Raw genomic sequence first — 18,673 nt, forward strand, 5'->3', positions numbered from 1 at the left:
ATAACATAAACTGCTGCATACCTTGAATTGCTTACAAATTTAGAGCCACATTCTTCTCTCAAGCCTTGTCAAATTTTGCGGTCACTAGCATCGACTAGCCCTGCTCTTAAACATAAACTACTCAGCAGTGCTTAAAATGTTCATAGCAATCAGCAGGCCGCCTACAGTAGGGTGGAGATGTACCAGTGCTAGCAGCAGTAGGAGACTTTTGCAAGAACATTCCAGATCCAACAAAGTTTATAGAACTGCATCTGTATAAGCGAGATGTATACTTTTATCATTTCCATCAGCGGCTCTGGAAAAACATGAACCCTCTCCATTTCATGTTTGGGCAATTAAAAACTACAAAAAACTTTTTTCACAAAACTTCTTGCACAATTTGTTACATTGTAAAAAAGGCATGAAAGATGCATTTGCTCTGATGCTATTTAAGGTGTGATTATTGGGTAAGTTACAAGTAGATAATAGGATAATGCAATGATAATTTCAAGACAGTTCTGGTTACCATATGTATGGCTTCCACAAGATCACTGTTATCTTTAACACACTTTCACTGGCTTATTTCAAATTGTTTACTTCTTTAGTTTCTGCAGCAGAATAAGTTGTAATTTCAATTCTTTGCTTGGTATTAAACTTACCCAGATAATCAGTTATTTTCAGTGTGTGTGTATATATTTAAAAAAACAAAACTGCAGTGGGGCCGACAGCCTCCCCGGGCCTCTGGACATGGGGGAGGGCAGCCCTGCTCTACACTTGTGAAAGGGGAGGGGCCCCGATTGGCAAGGGCAGGGTTGGCCCCTAGCCCTCAGGGCTGCCCAGAGAGCAATTCACCTCCCCCAGGCAACCCTCTGATTTAAAGGACCTGGAGCTGCTGTAGCAGGGAGCTCTGGGCCCTTTTCTATCACCAGGTCCTGTGGCAGTTGCCCCTTTTGCCCATCCCTTGTCAGCAGACCTGAGAACTGGAAAGCTTAAGTCCTGGTGGGAGTAAAAATTAGTTAAAACACATTTCATTGTATTTCTTCTAAACTACAACAGACTCCCCGTAGCAGAGTGAGTGGGTTTCTCTCCCTGCAGGACCACAAAGCCACTGTGAGATCCTGGCTTTAGTAATGACTGTTACACTTTATTCTCAAGCTTGTTCCCACCACCCTTTCGCCATCTACAAGCAACCCTTCACCATCTGCAGGAGTTAACATTCTGCTAACTCTGTGCCTTTTCCCTTTTCTCCTGCAGCCCCTGGCTTCCTTCCTCCGAGGCTTTTATGCTGTCTCTGCTTCCCCACATAGGGCCAGGTTATTTCCAGCCCAGTTTAATTTGTTCCCCAAAGGAGGGGAGGGAGTGACACAGAGCTGAATCTACAAGCTTTTGCTCAGCACCCTGTCACACGCCCCACCCCTCCTCCCACCCGCTATAAATGAAGTGGATGATAATCTGATAGTGGATGGTTGTCTTCACAGAGCAATGTGTGATGCAGGATGCTACTTTCCTATTAGAGAAGAAAACAAAGAAAAGTAGTCACTATGTGGTGACCCATGGCAAAAATGGGTCAGTCATGCAAACCCTCATTTGAGTTTATGTTTAAAGAAACAGGGGTACATACTTGAAAATTCAGAGTAGTCCAAAGCAGTTTAGAAAGATTGTAGTTTCTGGATTTTAAGATAGCATTCCAAATATTACAAACAACAAATAGTAAACAATGTAAAGTAAAAATGATTTTAAAATGTAGCTGTCTTTATTCAAAATAAGTTATGATAAGAAATTCCAATTTTACTTCCATAGTCCAAACCCCAAAGTAATACTACAAACTCTAGTGTGTTAAACGGTGATGACAGAATGAAGGGTATTTAATGTGTGCTTAATTAAATAGAGACAATGTAGCTAAAATTGTTGATTTGCTTCATCCATATGAAAATAAATTATTCTGCAGAAATGTGCAATTCACTGTGCAAATACTGAACAGTCCTGGGGAATGCTGTGAAAAATCATTTTCCAAGCTGAATTTCTGATCTATCTGATTCTAAGTTCAATGGTATAATTTAATTCAGACTTTTGAATTGGCCCATATAGGACCCAACATTATGGGTTCACAAGCTGACTTAATGTATCAAATGACATAGATTTAAGCCATGCATACATATAGGAAAGACTGCATAATACATGTAGAAATATATTTTGAATGGTAAAGAACCTATCGTTGATAATGGATGATATAATACTAAATGTATATTTTCTGTCTTCTCTATCAAATTTATTTGTCCATTTGTCCTAAATGTGTTGGGTTCCACTAATATGTTTCAATTTTGCCACTGGCCGATCTAATAGCTGCACTAATTGGACTTCTCAGAATACCTTGGTGTGGTCAAGTCCTCTGTTGGTTTAAAGTTAGAGTGGCTGGTTTTATCATCAAGACTCTCCCAACTTGCATGGCTTGGGGAGTGAGATGCACTGTGGGTGTGTCTAGAGTGTATTTACAGAAGATGTGGTGAGAGGAATCCATGCCTACTGAGTACTCAGTACATGTTTGTATGAAGAACACAACTTTTAAGGAGGTTCTGACTCAGTTGATCTCTCTCATATTGCAAATAAGTTAATGGTGATTTTTGTGGACCCGTGGAGGGTTACTCTGTGAATTGTTCAGAGTGGGTTTGATGGAGCAAATGAGGTAATGCCGATGTGCATTTGCTGCTCAGTGGTGAGCGGTGTTGCTATCATCCTAGTGATATCAGAAACTCTGCTTCTGTAGATCTGGAGGTGCCTATAGGGCAGCAGCTGTCACCAAATCTCACCTGTGTCCTCCAAGCCCTCTTGTAGCACTGACTTGCTATAGTATATATTTGTAAACATGCAAGCCCTGCAAAACTGGGCCAGATATAACCATGAGAGGACTATTTATAAATTCATAGAGAAATGGCCTTTAAAAAGCCAGCAGGGACCATTACGCCTTTCTGCATAACAACCTCATCTCACCCAGTGCATCAAACCCAGCTATAGCATATATTTTAGAAAGACTTACAGTCTTGATGTAAAGACTTCAAATAATGGAGAATCCACCACATACCCAGGTAAACTGTGGCTGTGTTTGATTGGAGAAAGTGGAGCAAATGTATGACAGAGTTGCTTGTGAGGGCAGGGGGCAGGACTCAACAGCCTTGGGGATCATTTCAGATTTATATCTTATGTTTCTAAAGCTCATGCTGCAGGGTTTCAGCAAGCCACTGGTCAGGGCTTGGGAGATAGCTGTCGCTGCCCAGAGGAGTTCTGCTGGAATGTGTGAAAACCAGGGAAGATGGGTGAAGCTATGCCCTCCCCATCTTCCATGCTTGCTCCACCCCAGGCCCTGCTCCCACTCTGCCCACTACTCTTCTACAAGTTCTTTCTAAAGAAAATGCAACATCAGAGTGATGTAGTGTGTTCATAACAAAGTTCATCACTTTTAGAAAAAAGGAACACTATTTTGGGTGAGCGCAATAAGAATAGACATGTGGGCTACGTCTAGACTACATCCCTTTTTCGTAAAAGGGATGTAAATTAGACGTATCACAATTGCTAATGAAGCAGGGATTTAAAACTCCCCCGCTTCATTAGTATAAAAATGGCTGCCGCTTTTTTTCCACACGGAGCTTTGTTGGAAAAAAGCACCAGTCTAGACGCTGATCTTGCGGAAAATAAAGCCTTTTCCGAAAGATTTCTTATCCCTTATTTCAAGAGGGGACATCTAGACTACAAGGCTCTTTCGAAAGAGAGCATCTAGACTGCAACCACTTCTTTCGAAAAAGTGAGCTGCTTTTTTGAAAGAGAGCACCCAGGCAGTCTGGATGCCCTCTTTCGAAAAAGCCCTGTTCGCTTTCAAGAATGCCTTTTTTCGAAAGAGCACTTCTGAAAAAAGGTGTTCTTCCTCATAAAATGAGGGTTACTGTGGTCGAAAAAACCACCACGTTCTTTCTATTTAATTTTGAAAGAACGTGGCAGCAATCTAGATGCAGGGGAAGTTTTTTTGAAAAAAGGCCACTTTTTTCGAAAAAACCCTGTAGTCTAGACACACTCTTACAGAGGAAGACTCACCAGGCTGCAATAGCCTGCTGTGGGAGCCCGCAAGAAGAGTCAGAATTGGGGTGTAATAATGTAGTGGGTTAACTGATAAGCAAAAGCATATAGGTTAATGCTTTAGACTAGAATCATAGAATCATAGAATCATAGAACTGGAAGAGACCTCAGAAGGTCATCAAGTCCAGCCCCCTGCTCTAAGCAGGACCAATTCCAACTAAATCAACCCGGCCAGGGCTTTGTCAAGCTGAGACTTAAACACCTCTAGGGATGGAGACTCCACTACTTCCCTAGGTAACCCATTCCAGTGCTTCACCACCCTCCTAGTGAAATAGTTTTTCCTAATATCCAACCTGGACCTCTCCCACCACAACTTGAGACCATTGCTCCTTGTTCTGCCATCTGTCACTACTGAGAACAGCCTCTCTCCATCCTCTTTGGAACCTCCCTTCAGGAAGTTGAAGGTTGCTATCAAATCCCCCCTCACCCTTCGCTTCTGCAGACTAAACAGACCCAAGTCCCTCAGCCTCTCCTCATAAGTCATATGCTCCAGCCCCCTAATCATTTTGGTTGCCCTCCGCTGGACCCTCTCCAATGCGTCCACATCCTTTTTGTAGTGGGGGGCCCAGAACTGGACACAATACTCCAGATGCGGCCTCTCCAAAGCCGAATAAAGGGGAATGATGACATCTTTGGATCTGCTGGCAATGCTCCTCTTAATGCAACCTAATATGCCATTAGCCTTCTTGGCTACAAGGGCACACTGTTGACTCATATCTAGCTTCTCATCCACTGTAACCTCCAGGTCCTTTTCTGCAGAACTACTACTTAACCGGTTGGTCCCCAGCTTGTAACTATGCTTGGGATTCTTCCGTCCCAAGTGCAGAACTCTGCACTTGTCCTTGTTGAACCTCATCAGATTTCTTGTGGCCCAATCCTCCAATTTGTCTAAGTCATTCTGTACCCTATCTCTGCCCTTAAGCGTATCTCCCTCTTCCCCCAGCTTAGTGTCATCCGCAAACTTGCTGAGGGTGCAATCCATCCCCTCATCCAGATCATTAATAAAAATATTGAACAAAACCGGTCCTAGAACCGAACCTTGGGGCACTCCGCTAGAAACCGACCGCCATCCTGACATCGAGCCGTTGATCACTACCCGCTGGGCCCGGCCTTCTAGCCATCTTTCTATCCATCTTACCATCCATTTATCCAATCCACAATCCCTTAACTTGCTGGCAAGAATATTGTGGGAGACCGTATCAAAAGCCTTGCTAAAGTCAAGGTATATAACATCCACTGACTTCCCCATGTCCACCAAGCCAGTTACCTCATCATAGAAGCTAATCAGATTGGTCAGGCACGACTTGCCCTTTGTGAATCCATGCTGACTATTCCTAATCACTTTCCTCTCATCCAAGTGCCTCAATATGGATTCCTTAAGGATCCCTTCCATGATTTTTCCAGGAACCGAGGTAAGACTGACCGGCCTATAGTTCCCTGGATCATCCTTCTTCTCTTTTTTGAAGATGGGCACTACATTTGTCTTTTTCCAGTCATCCGGGATTTCTCCCGATCTGCACGACTTTTCAAAGATAATAGCCAAAGGCTCCACAATGACATTTGCCAACTCCCTCAGTACCCTCGGATGCACTAAGTCCGGACCCATGGATTTATGTACGTTTAGCTTTTCTAAATAGTTCCTAACCTGTTCTTTACCCACAATGGGCTGTCCATCTTCATCCCATCTTGCGTCACTTGGCGCAGAAGTCCAGGAGCCGACCTTGTCCGTGAATACAGAGGCAAAGAAAGTATTGAGTACTTCAGCTTTCCCCACATCATCTGTCACTAGGTTACCTCCTTCATCCATTAAGGGCCGCACACCCTCTCTGATCACCTTCTTCTTGTTAACATGCCTGTAGAAACCTTTCTTGTTATCCTTCACATCCTTAGCCAGTCGTAATTCCATTTGCGCTTTCGCCTTCCTGATAACCCCCCAGCATTCTCGAGCTATACCTTTAAACTCCTCCCTGGTCATTTGTCCAAGTTTCCACTCTTTGTAAGCTTCCTTTTTGTGCTTAATTTCACCAAGGATTTCCCCTGTAAGCCAGTCTGGTCTCCTACCATGTTTGCCTCTCTTGCTACACGTTGGGATGGTTTCTTTCTGTGCCTTCAATAAGGCTTCTTTAAAATACTGCCAGCTGTCCTAGACTCCTTTCCCCTTCGTGTTAACATCCCAGGGGATTCTGCCCATCAGATCTCGGAGGGAGTCAAAATCTGCTTTTTTGAAGTCCAAGTTGTGTATTTTACTACTCTCTTTTCTTCCTTTGGTCAGGATCCTGAAATTTACCATCTCATGATCACTGCTTCCCAGGTTGTCACCCACCTCCACTTCCCCTATTAGTTCCTCCCTGTTTGTGAGCAGAAGGTCAAGCTGCGCACGGCCCCTGGTCGGATCCTTCAGCACCTGTGTCAAGAAGTTATCCCCAACATTCTCCAAAAACTTCCTGGATTGCCTGTGTACTGCCGTATACATGCATTTCCCCTCTCCACCTCCCCCCGGAAATATTTTTTTACCAGACTGGCCAGCAGTCGGGCTCAGTTCTGGCTTGTGCTAGGTCCAGGACCTACCCCTTCTGCAGCTCTGCATTTAAAGTGTATTAGGAGGCAGGTAGGCAGGCTGCCTGGCTCAGTTCTGGATTGGCCTCCCATCACCAGGATAAGGGCTGCTGCAACCCCGTGCTGCTGCCTCTGTATCAGCACGGAGCAACAGGCAGCTTGTCCGCAAGGGGAGCTGGTATTTAAACTGGCTCCCCTTGTGTACCAGCTCCTGCCTGGCACCTCATGCTGCTGCTTAATATAAATCTCTGTATCAGAGGCAGTAGTGTGGAGTGGCAGGGTGCTGCTCAGGAGTGGGGCCGGATTGAACTGGATGCCAACCCCACCCCCTTGGGACTACAGAATAGTCAAGTAACTGATAAGAATGCATGTGGTTAATCAAATATTCAATTAATCGATATTTAACAGGGAGGAACGGAAATAGGCCCCACAGTTGCCAGCATGTTCCTGGTTTTACAGATGGCCACTTTGGCCATTGCCAGGAGGAGGTCTCACAACTTTGTGGGGCCACAGTCAAGGTGTGAGAATATAAACAGATGAGGGGAAAAGTGCAGCCAGAACCTCAACAAGAGGTTCTGCAGAAGCCAGAAGAGGGGTTGCAACTTGGTGCATTCCAGATAAGCATGTGCAGGTTTTCCCTCTCACTGCGGAATGGACAGACTTCAGAAAGGGGATGAATCATGCCAAGTATACACCCACATGCATGGCTCCATGAAGGAGCCACCAACTGTTATCCCTGGCAGACCATAGGACCAGGGTGGAATAAAGCTGGCCCACTGGGGGTCCTCACCCTCTCCAAAAGGTAAATAGTTTTGCCATTTGGCGTTGGGTTAGGGAGTGAGGAAATGGGATTTGTGGCTCACGAGTGTGAATAGTTGGCCCCTAAGTGCTATTTGAAAGTGAACTGGCTGCAGTGTATCCAGTCAGCTAAGATTGTGAAGGGAGAAAAGCCAGGGGGCTTTCAGTACAGAAGCCCAATAAAAAGGTCTGGAAGGCCAGTGGTGAAGGGTGGGTGAGGACCACCCTTTTGCAGGACTTGCTTAAGAAAACCAGAGTATGTACAGAGAGGTCTGAAGGGTGCAAAGCCCCATGCACTAACCAAGGCACTAAGCCAGGTCCTGCTTGCTCAGGGGCAAGAGTACCAGGCTACTGTTATCTGCTTGTTTCTGTCAGACAAGCCCACAGCTCTAGGCTGCTACGATTTAGCCCCAAAAGTGTGACCCAAGACTAAGGACTGAGTCTGAATACAACAAGGCAGAGTAGCCTCTCTCTGGACTGGAGAGCAAGGGACCAGTACAGACTTTTTAAAAGAACTGTATGATTTATTTTGCTCATGTACAGAGTGGCTGAGCTAGAGAACATACAGAAGCTTCAGGAAACGACAAAAAAAAAATCTTGTTTTATCCTGGGTGCATCAGGAGCAACTGGCAAAGAGTTGTGAAAAGAAGTTTTGAAATGTCACCATCATAGGACGTAGAATACTGACTTTTGAAGAAGTGGCATATCAAAATGTGGCAAGTCATATGACAACCTTAATTGTGTCAGTTTTAACCTTGCTTTATTTGTTAATATTTTCATTTTATTCTTTTGCTACCCTTGTGTTTTAGACTCAACAGGTGGTAGACTTTGAAAAATTGGATGAATATTCTGCAGCATTTCGAAGTCATGATATTGGATTCTGTTGTCTTGGTACCACAACAGCAAAAGGAGGAGCAGTAAGTGGGGAAAAAAAGCTTAGTTCTAACATTGCAGATGTATTGTACAAACCTCCTTTTTCTCATTCCCTTCTTTCCATCAACATAGAAACAGTAGAACGACTAATATTCCTCCTTCCACTCCCAAATTTAGGAAAACTTGGATGTAGTCATGATTCTAGGTCAAACCTTTACCACTGGGGCCCATGTTTTGTTTCACTTTTGTGAGTGATATTAGTCTTGTGGGGGATTTGTGTTTTTCTAATCTATAGTGTTGAATTTCAGTGCTCTCAGAAATAGAGGATGGAATACGCAACAAAGACAAAAATTCAGAATGCGAATATATAGAACTGTCTACACTTGTAAAAATCCACCTGCCTGTTTGTAACAGCAAGGCAAGTAATAGTTACTTTGGATACGTAAATATTAGCTTCTTTCTTAGTCATCAACATCACTGTAATAAGGTGAAACAAGCAGATTTTATGAATGGGCAAAGGCTGAATTAGTCAATAGATAGGATATTCATCTTGGCTCATCCTTTTCTGACTTCAAAGAAGAAATGTTCATGACCCAATATACAAACAAATGGGCCACTGGAATGCAGCAGGCATACCCAATTCTGCTTGCCAATTGTTGGACATGGAATCCACCATTAAGCAGTTGGTTAACTGTGTTGCTATTTAATATACTGTAATTAATGTATTTTTGCTGTGATTGTTCCATTATGGCTGGCTGCAGAATCAACAAGGATGCATTATGTTGTTGCATGGGGCAAGGGAGGCAAAAGAAAGGTGTAGAAACTTTATTATTACCATTTGGTTTTAACTCGTAGATTAGAAAGTAGAAGATTTGGTGGAAATCCTCATGAAGATCCTAAATCTATGGAGTTTTTTGTGCTAAATATTTGGTCATGTTTAAAGTGTATCTTAAGTCTTTGAGAACTGAGGCCAGTTCAATGCAACATTAAAGACAACAGGCATTTTTAGCTTTATTCACAACTAAAATGCCACATGTTGATGGTAGGGGGAAGAAAGGAGAAAACCCATCTGAATTTAGCAGCTTAGAAAAACGAATGTTTATAATGAGTTTGAGAGCTCAGTGGATTTGTGAAATCATTTGGGATTAACAGGCTATTGATTGCTAATAAAACAATATTTAGCTTTGTCCAGGGTACAGCAGTGAAAAAAAGGTGTGGGCACCTTGTCAAACAGAACCCATTGAGGAGAGATGATGGGTTAAGTGTGGGGGTCTGAGTGGCAGCGTGGGTGCCAGTTCTTCAAGGAGAACTTGTCAGTTGTTAGTAAAGCTAGTGAAAGGAAGGACGCCAGCGTCTGATGGCTGGGGTAGTATTGATGCAAGTTAGCTGACTAATCAGATTGAAAAAGTCCCATGGTATTTATGTCACTTTAATTTTCATCAAACAATTGGAGACGACAGCACTCTATTAAGGAGAGGTTGATCCAGAACTAAAGCTAAATAAATTAGGGTCTCAGTTTAATCAAATTATCCCTTTACTGGCTTTGGATTAACGGAGAGAGACAGCGTCGGTCTAGGGGATTCTGATTGGCTGATTTTTTTTAAGACGCTGATACAAAGAATGAGAGATTTAACACAGACTCAAAATACTCCAAACTATCACTTTAAAAAAAAAGTTGAAATTAATATTTATAAGGATCATTTGTAGTTTGAAGGAAGCTTCTATTTTTTTTAATTAGTTTTGTAAAGGCAAAAATCTTCATTTTTTCTGAAGGACTAAGGTTTTGTCACATTTGCAAAACAAGACACACAACTCTGAAAGCATACCCAGAAATCTAAGAACTATCCTAATACTATCACATGATGTACTGTCTTTCCTACTGGCTGGTGACTGACTTATAGAGGGCTTGTTTAGCCACGTTTAAAATATTCATATTAAGAAAAGATGAAATGTAAGGAATTTACTAAGCCATGGATTAAATAACTTAAATATTGGCTTCTTTATGTTTTCTGTGTGCTTTCAGATTCTACACTGAGTACCAACAGACCTAACCTGTACATACAGGAGTAGATATTATGGTGTTACTTCAGTAGGAAATTAGGGCTCTCTGTACTCCTCAGGATGTACACAGAATTTTTTAAGATTAGGCCATTAATGAAAAAAACTGAGACCTTAATTTATTTAGAGATTCTGCTGAACTCCAGCAGTAAGACAACCAATCTTTGAATTACTGACTTAGGCTTTGTCCACACTTCCAAATTCAAAGGGCTGCCAGGGCAGTGCTTTAACAGGGCTGTGTGGTCACAGCCCTTTTCCAGTGCTCTAGGTAAAGCACATACGTGAGGAGCATAGCTCCCAGTGCTGGGAGCCCGTTCACACCAGCACTTTACAGCATTGTAATTTGCTGTGCATGGAGGCTTGTGTTTTTTCAAACCCCTAAGCAAGAAAGCTAAAGGAGGCTGCAAGGGAGCTCCTGGGTTATTAAATCCAAACCACTGCTATCTTAAATAAATATATAAAGAATGACCTTAAATCTATCTAGGTTGTTTGCGTTCTCCCCGCCGCCCCTCCACTTGTTGGATGTTCCAGAACTTCATTCTTCTCATAGTTAGAAATTACCCAACCTTAGCTAAGTTAAGTATTAAATGCTTTTCTAAAATGAAGTGCTATGGGATGTCCCATTTAAAAAATGGCAGAGATTTGGAAGAAAACAAAGTCACTGAATCTGGTGTCACTGATAGTTTTGCTTTCTCCTAGCTCACATTTCCCCTCTTCTGTGAATTCTTCTGAACTTGTTCTAATCCAGATAAGTTTTTATCCTAGGATGGACTTGTTTGTGTTGATCGAGATTATGTTTGCATGTCAGCAAAGCTGGCAAAAACTGGTGGTGGTAAACACTTCCTCTTGGTATCTGCTTTTGGAGCTGCTAAGGGCAGCATTTTTTTTATTTTAAAAAACAAGTTTGGTCTAAATCTTATACATTTCTATGTGTATTAGTGAATAATAATAATTAATTATGAGTACTTTTTGTATAGACTATGTGTATAAAGTCAAAATTTCACAATAAATTGTTTAAGCAGCTATCTAAAGGACAAGGAGCGCTAGGTTCCTTTGGTTAGTACTACTCATGGCTAAAACTGGAACAGATTCTCAGACAGTTCCAGTGATAGAAAATTTAAAAACTAGATTGAAAAAGAATTAAAAAACTAGATTGATATGCTACCTGAGACAATCCTGCACTAGCAGATGGATGGGCTAGATAAAGGGACAGATTTTCAAGGTATTTAGACGCCTAAAGCTACAGGTTGGTGCTTCTGAAAAATCCCATTAGGGGTGAGATTCATAGAGGTATCTCTGCACCTAACTTCCAGATACCATCAGGTATCATTTTTAATGCTACCATTCACAGCTATTACAGTTTGAACTTAGTTGGAATTCAGTGTAATGGTGCAAGTCACCTGAGGTCATCCAACTATTCGTAAGTGCCTAATCGCTGCAGCCAGTACTGTATGTGGGTGGTATTTCTTAGGATTTGCCTCATCCAAGTACTTCAGGATATAGTTCTCTCCCAGAACTCAGAAATCAGTCTTCCCTTCAAAGTTTATCTCTATGATCTTGGCCTCAAACATTCTACAGCCCTATCTCCACGAGGGCTTGGTCCCAGTTACAGCCATTGGTGTCACTGCACTGGTGCAAACCTCTTGTGTAGGCAGACAATGTTGCTATTTGTACTAGTGGTGCTAACCTTTGCTAGAAACTAAGTTTCATTGGCACAATTAGGTTTGACCCAGGGCTAGTCACCAATGGCTGCAACTGGGGCAAATCCCTAAGGCTGTGTCCAGACTCAGGGTTTTTTTCGAAAAAAGTAGCCTTTTTTCGAAAAAACTTCACCTGCGTCTAGACTGCAGCCGCGTTCTTTCGAAATTAAATCGAAAGAACGCGGCTTTTCTTTCGACGGCGGTAAACCTCACTGCACGAGGAAGAACGCCTTCTTTTGAAAGTTCCTCTTTCGAAAGAAGGCGTTCTTGAATGTAAATAGGGCTTCTTCGAAAGAGAGCATCCAGACTCACTGGGTGCTTTCTTTCGAAAAAGCAAGCCTCTTTTTCGAAAGTTCCGCGTGCAGTCTAGATGCTCTCTTTCGAAAGAGGCTCTTTCGAAAGTATCTTTCGAAAGAGCCTCTTTCGAAAGAGGCTTGCAGTCTAGACATAGCCTAATGGAGACAAAGGCTAAAGACTTAAAAAACAAATCAAAAGCAATAGAGAAAACCTTATTAAAGTGATAGAAATGGTCTACAGATCATATCTGGTTGTATACTCAGTAAGACTTAAGAGATGTAGGCATAAATACAATGAGCAACGTCTTACATTTATGAAAAATGCATCCTGTGGTATTAATGTCCCCCTGTGCTTTTAAGATGCTCTTTTTAGGAGAAAAAGGCATTTATTACAAATACAATAGTAAAGCAGCTAGCATATGCTTACATAGACACACAAACAGTCCCTCCAATCGATATAATAGTTACCTGTCCAGAGACTGGATCCCTATATGGTGGCCAACCTGACTGATCACAGGTAGGGAGGAGCGAGGCTCTGTTGGTCTGGACTAATGCTGCAGAATATTGGCTTTCCGTGACAAAGCATCCCCCCTTATAGTAGTTTTCTTTCACTGGGAAACTGCCATGCTATAATCAATCAGGGTATGTCTAGATTACATCCCTCTGTTGCCAGAGGGATGTAAATTAGACATACCGACATTGCAAATGAAGCGGGGATTTAAATCTCCCGTGCTTCATTTGAATAAAAATGGCCACCGCATTTTGCCGAGTCAGCAGTTTGTCGGCAAAAAGCGACTGTCAAGACGCAGATCGGGCAACAAAGAAAGCCTTTGTCGGCCGATCCTGTAAACCTCATTTTAGAAGGCATACGGGCTCGGGATGTATTCTAGACATACCCTCACTGTTTGACGAACGCTTGTTTTATTAAGTTGTTCTCATATCACAGCTATCTTGTCCCAATTGATAGGTACTTGCCTTATTTTTTTAAAGTCATCAATCTGCCCTTCATCCACACCTCAATAGGATATACAGCAATCTCCTTGTGCTTTTCGTCTGTCCTTAGCTCCACCCTAGAACATCGGGACCAGTGATGGCTTTCACACTAATCTTCTAACACACATTCCTCATTCTGCATTCTCAAACAAAAATTTCACAATTGCTTATGTAAAAGCAGATCTAGTACAAAAAATATTCTTACACTTTTAAATTAAAGAAGAAAACAATCCTAACAGTAAAAGCGTGACAATAGTGACAAAATAGACCTTTTTGGTCTAGTCCTGCTTTAACATTAATAACAAACACAAACAGCCCACTTAATGCATTTTTATCAACAACACTACGCTGTTCCTTTCTACAGGTCAGAAAGAATGACTGAAAAGATGCACTGAAGGACATTACATCATATAAAGCTACATTTTAGCTACTTGGCTACACCATATCCTTTGCCTTTCTTCCTGGACAAGCATTTGCCTACAGCTGGGATAACTTCTGCTTGTTCCAAGACTTGCCTTCCTTCAGCTCTGACCCTTGGCTCCATTTCATGGCTGAATTTGTCATTCTGATTCCTGCTTTGACCATTAGGCCTAACCATCCACGTCCTGGTCAAATACACCCCCCTCAAAGGATGTACCAAATGTTTCTGCATGTGCTATAGGATGGTCCTGTGAGTACCATCAAAGCCCTTCTCAATGTAGAGTTGCCATTGCCATTATAAACTTTGTAGAGTGAAGAACTGGTCTGTGCATCCATGCCCTTTCTAAAAACCAGCTTGCTCTTTCCTGAGAGCGCTATCAGTTGCTTCTGATATATGCTAAACTATGATCTTGAACGATACTTTGCTTGACACAGATAAAAGTGTGATACCATGCCAGTTATTTCAATCACAGAGAGCTCCTTTCTTTGGTATCTTCACTATAACCCCATTGGTCCACTCATCTGGCACTTTTCCCCTTTCCCAGACTGATGAAAAAAGAGGAGCCAGCAGAGGTGCTACTAACTCAGGATTTATCTTGAACAATTCTGCATTCAAGTTATCCTTGCCAGGAGCTTTTCCATTTTTTAAGGATTTGATGGCTTGGATGATTGCCTCCTTATTTGGGGTGTCTCTTGATATCAAGGTCTTCTGCTTCCTCTTTAGGTGGCTCCCTGTTCAGCAGTTCTTTGAAATGTTGTTTTTTCTTTTTTTAGTAGGCGGCCTTTTCCCTGATAAGTGTTTGTTGGTGTCTGACTTTACCATGGATATGTTGCGTCATTTTGTAGACAGCTCTTTGTTAACTATGGGCAGCTGCATCCTCTACTTGTGTTACCAGATTACCAATATGTCCTTTGTCCACTCTTAGAAGGCATTTAACCTTCCCTTGTGTCTTGCTATGCTGCTTGTGGTATTCATCCTTAAAATTCTGGGATTTTGCATCTAAAACATTTTTCTTCAGATCTCCTCTGGTTCCCATGTGCTGAATGTAATCCACTGAATGACTGTGCTAGCTCTGAAAACAAGTAATTGTCAGCCTTACATTTGAAGTTACAGAGACAGGACTCTTACATTTTTTATATTTTTTCTATTCTTTAAATTGATCCTATGTAAAGTATGAATGGTTGACATATTAATTCCTATCACATTCTTCCAAAAGTTATAGAAATCTTACTTTCCCTTCACACAAGTGTTAACAAAAAGGGAGGGAATTTTATTTTGTCGCTTTATATCAACCTAATTCATACTTCTGTGTTACAGGAGTGGGAGTCAAGTGACTTGAGTGTTACTCGCAGCTCTGCAGTTGAGTCCCTATATTACCTTGGCATGTCAGTTAACCTCTCTGTTCTCCAGTCTGTAAAAGGGGCATGGTTATAGTTATTCATCTTCTGAGATACTTGGGGATCTCTGAAAGAAAAATGCTGTGTAACTCAGATCTTCAGAGACTGAAAAGTCTCTCCTCAAGCTTTCTCATAGAAGAGCTCTGGCATAAGAACTGTCATGTCCCTGATCTAATAAATAATCCATCTTATCTAGTGTCTCATCTCCAGCACTAGCCAGAACTGAATGCTTCAAAGGAAGATGCAAGAAATCCCTTAATAGATAATTATGGAGTAACTTGCTCAGTGGATTAAAAGCTTCAGAGAATTAGCCGAGTTAGTCTGTAACTGGAAAAACTTAAAAACAATGAATAGTCTAGCAGCACCTTAGAGACTAACAAAATATATAGATGGCATCATGAGCTTTAGTGGGCACAATACACTTCTTGGCTATGTCTAGACTGGCCCCTAATTCCGGAAAAGTCATGCAAAGCAGGTAAGTCAGAATAGGGAAATCCGCGGGGGATTTAAATATCCCCCGCGGGATTTAAATAAACATGTCTGCCGCTTTTTTTCCGGCTTGGGGAAAAGCCGGAAAAAAGCATCTAGACTGGCGTGATCCTCCGGAATAAAGCCCTTTTCCTGAGGATCTCTTATTCCTACTTTCAAGACGCTTTTTTCCGGCTTTTCCCCAAGCTGGAAAAAAAGCGGCGGACATGTTTATTTAAATCCCCCGCGGATTTCCCTATTCTGACTTACCTGCTTTGCATGACTTTTCCGGAATTAGGGGCCAGTCTAGACGTAGCCCTTCAGAAGAAAACAAATTATTTTCAGCCTTACATTTGAAGTTTCAGACGTGCGTTGAGCCCACAAAAGCTCATGATACTGTCAACATGTTTTGTTAGTCTCTAAAGAGCTGCAAGACTATTCATTATTAAAGTTTTTGCTCATTGGAGAAATTCTTATTAATTTATGTCTATTAGTAGCTTGTTTGCACCCTGAAACATTAGTGTGTTTAAATTTTTATACACTTTTATACTGTATAATGTAGGTGTGGATGTGCTATTTCTTTTTATATCTAATCCTTTTCATGACTCTCACTAAAATCTTATTTTTCAATTGTAGGTAGTAGCAATGAACATGACAGGTTAACTATGTGATTGTAATTTGACTACACAGATTTTGTACAAATAGAATAGATTCCAAACAAGCAACATATATATTTGCTGTTTTAAAAAGTTTAATTTCACAAAGCTAAAAGCAATTATGAGCCAAATCAACTGAGATATCATTTACATTTTCCTGTTTAAATTCTAAGGGTGCATCTACACTGCACTATAGCTTGAAATAAGATATGCAATTTGAGCTATGCAAATTTTGTATCTTATTTCGATCTTATCTTGAAATAGCTTATTTTGTAATTTGGCGCGATCTACACAGCATCAAATTTTGGAATAATTTGCTAATCCGAAATGTCCCTTACTACTCATGGAATGGGGTTACAGGGTGTGATAGGGCATCTGCCCTGCACTGCCACTTTAAGGTGACCCAGCCTTGCAAGGGTGAGGGCTGGAGCCATGGAGCAAGAAGCTGCAGCAGAGAGCTGCCAATTAGGGCCCAGCTGCGGGCTGTATAAATAAGGGCTCCAGGAGCGAGGAAGGAAGAGAGATTCTTGCTCTGGCTGGGGAGCAGGTGGGACCTAGCTGCCAGGGAAGCTAGAAGCTTCCTGATTTAGAATAAAGCTGGGGAAGCTCTGGGCAGGCAAGCTCCCAGGCTGCAGGACCTGAAGCAAGGCCTCAGGGCACTAGGGCTGTGGGGAGGCAGAGGCAAAAGCAGTAGGTCCACACCCCTTTGCCAGTGCTGAATGGCCAGTTTGCCCTTGTGGCAGAGGCTAGATGAACACTAGCAGTGGGACATTGAGGCGAGGTGGGCATAGGGGGATTGAGGGTCCCCAAAGGGGGAGGACTCCAGATGCCCAAAAAGCTACAATCCAAGACTACAATGATAAATCAAAAAAGGATTCAGCCTGACTTAGAAGGAAGTGAAAGAAGTGATAATATATCACTTGGAAATATTAAAATTTCATTGGTAAATGTGGATAAACATGAACATACAAAACAATGAAAAAATGTTCCATGGATAATAGGAAATTACAGATAAAGAAAAAGAAAAGTGCTGCTTGAGAACTTCATAGCTTGATTTAAGGCTAAAATTTTGACTTGATTTTTCTCTTGCAATCAGTAGGCAGCTTTAACTTCTTGAAACTGTGTCTACTATCCTTTAATATCTGACTCTCCAATGTCCTTCAAGTGTGAACATGTAAATAAATAAAATAGGAAAGAAATGCTTAAAACACATTATTTTGCACAGCTGTGAAAATTTAATAGATAAAAATGTGAAGCTTAAATAAATTTCAACATTATCCATCAAAATTACAATTCCTCATCACCATTCTGTCAAGTTTCTCTCTATATATTATATATAAACAAATAGTAAAAAGGGGAAGTTGACTTCAGTGAATATAAATTAGAAGCTAGGAGTTGTAGAAAATGAATAAGGGACACAAAAAGACAAAGAGAAATCTCTGGCCAGCAGAGTTAAGGACAAGAAGAACTCTTCTAAAAAGTATATTAGGAACAAAGGAAATCCTACCAAATGGTAGCTTCATGGGGTAGCCAAGTTAGTCTGTTACAGAAAAAAACTGGTAGCACTTTATAGACTAACAAAACATGTAGATGCTATCATCTTCATGTTTTGTTAGTCTATAAAGCGCTACCAGACCATTTGTTGTTTTTTTCTACCAAATGGTATTTGTCTAATATTAGCTGAGAATGATAGAATTGTCAATAATAATGCAGAAAAGGCAGAAAGGTTGAATACTTTTATTCTGTGTTTGAGAAAAAGATGATTTAATCATATTATATCATGATGATCAACTACTTTCCATTCTAACAGTAACTCAGGAGAATGTTGAACAGCAGCTACTAAAGTTAGCTACAGGTATTTTGTAATGATTATGTTCAGATTACTTTCATTCAAGACCTTTTAAAAAGCTGGCTTAGGAGCTTTCTTTAATATTAATGTTAATTTTCAGTAAATCTTAGAGCACTGGAGAATTTCCAGAGGACTAGAAGAAAGCTAATGTTACATTAATATTTAAATAGATGTGACCAGTGCTTTTTTTTGTAAAACAAAAAACCCAAAAATGTCAGGGGAGGGGGGAATTTGTCGAGGGGAAAAAAATATCCACACCTGGGAGGTTGGGGCTGAAATGCGGTCATGGACCCTTTAATTGCCGTGTGTCCCCATCCGGTGTGGTGTGAGTGCTCCCCGGGCCGGCTGGGGGCTGTGCCGGACGAAAGCGGCGACTGCTTCCAAAAATAGGTGATGGTATGCTATACCGGTGTTTACCATCACAAAAAACCCACGAGATTTGACAAGATGGATCAGCACTTCGATCATTGTAGCCTCTGTTAGTTCTGCCAGGAACAGCTGACT

General features: G+C 41.5%; 1 protein-coding gene and 1 long non-coding RNA gene across 3 annotated transcripts in view; one reads left to right on the plus strand and one right to left on the minus strand.

Annotated features, from left to right (window-relative positions):
- LOC142829175 (uncharacterized) overlaps window positions 1–18,673 on the minus strand; it is a 59,817-nt gene that overhangs the window by 26,493 nt on the left and 14,651 nt on the right. The window contains exon 3 of one of the 2 annotated variants that reach the window (XR_012903563.1): window positions 13,365–14,871. The exons of the other annotated variant lie outside the window; for it this stretch is intronic. This is a non-coding gene — a long non-coding RNA (uncharacterized LOC142829175). Of the gene's footprint in view, window positions 1–13,364; window positions 14,872–18,673 lie in introns of those variants that run through there. 2 annotated transcript variants of the gene reach the window in all.
- On the plus strand, window positions 7,887–11,328 carry HTATIP2 (HIV-1 Tat interactive protein 2). Its single transcript, XM_014574067.2, is given in 4 exon segments — window positions 7,887–8,115; window positions 8,117–8,174; window positions 8,268–8,375; window positions 11,155–11,328. Coding segments are annotated over 4 exon segments (462 nt in total). The 5' UTR covers window positions 7,887–7,993.

The sequence above is a fragment of the Pelodiscus sinensis genome, chromosome 4 (genome assembly GCF_049634645.1).
Source record: "Pelodiscus sinensis isolate JC-2024 chromosome 4, ASM4963464v1, whole genome shotgun sequence".
Classification (NCBI taxonomy): domain Eukaryota; kingdom Metazoa; phylum Chordata; order Testudines; family Trionychidae; genus Pelodiscus; species Pelodiscus sinensis.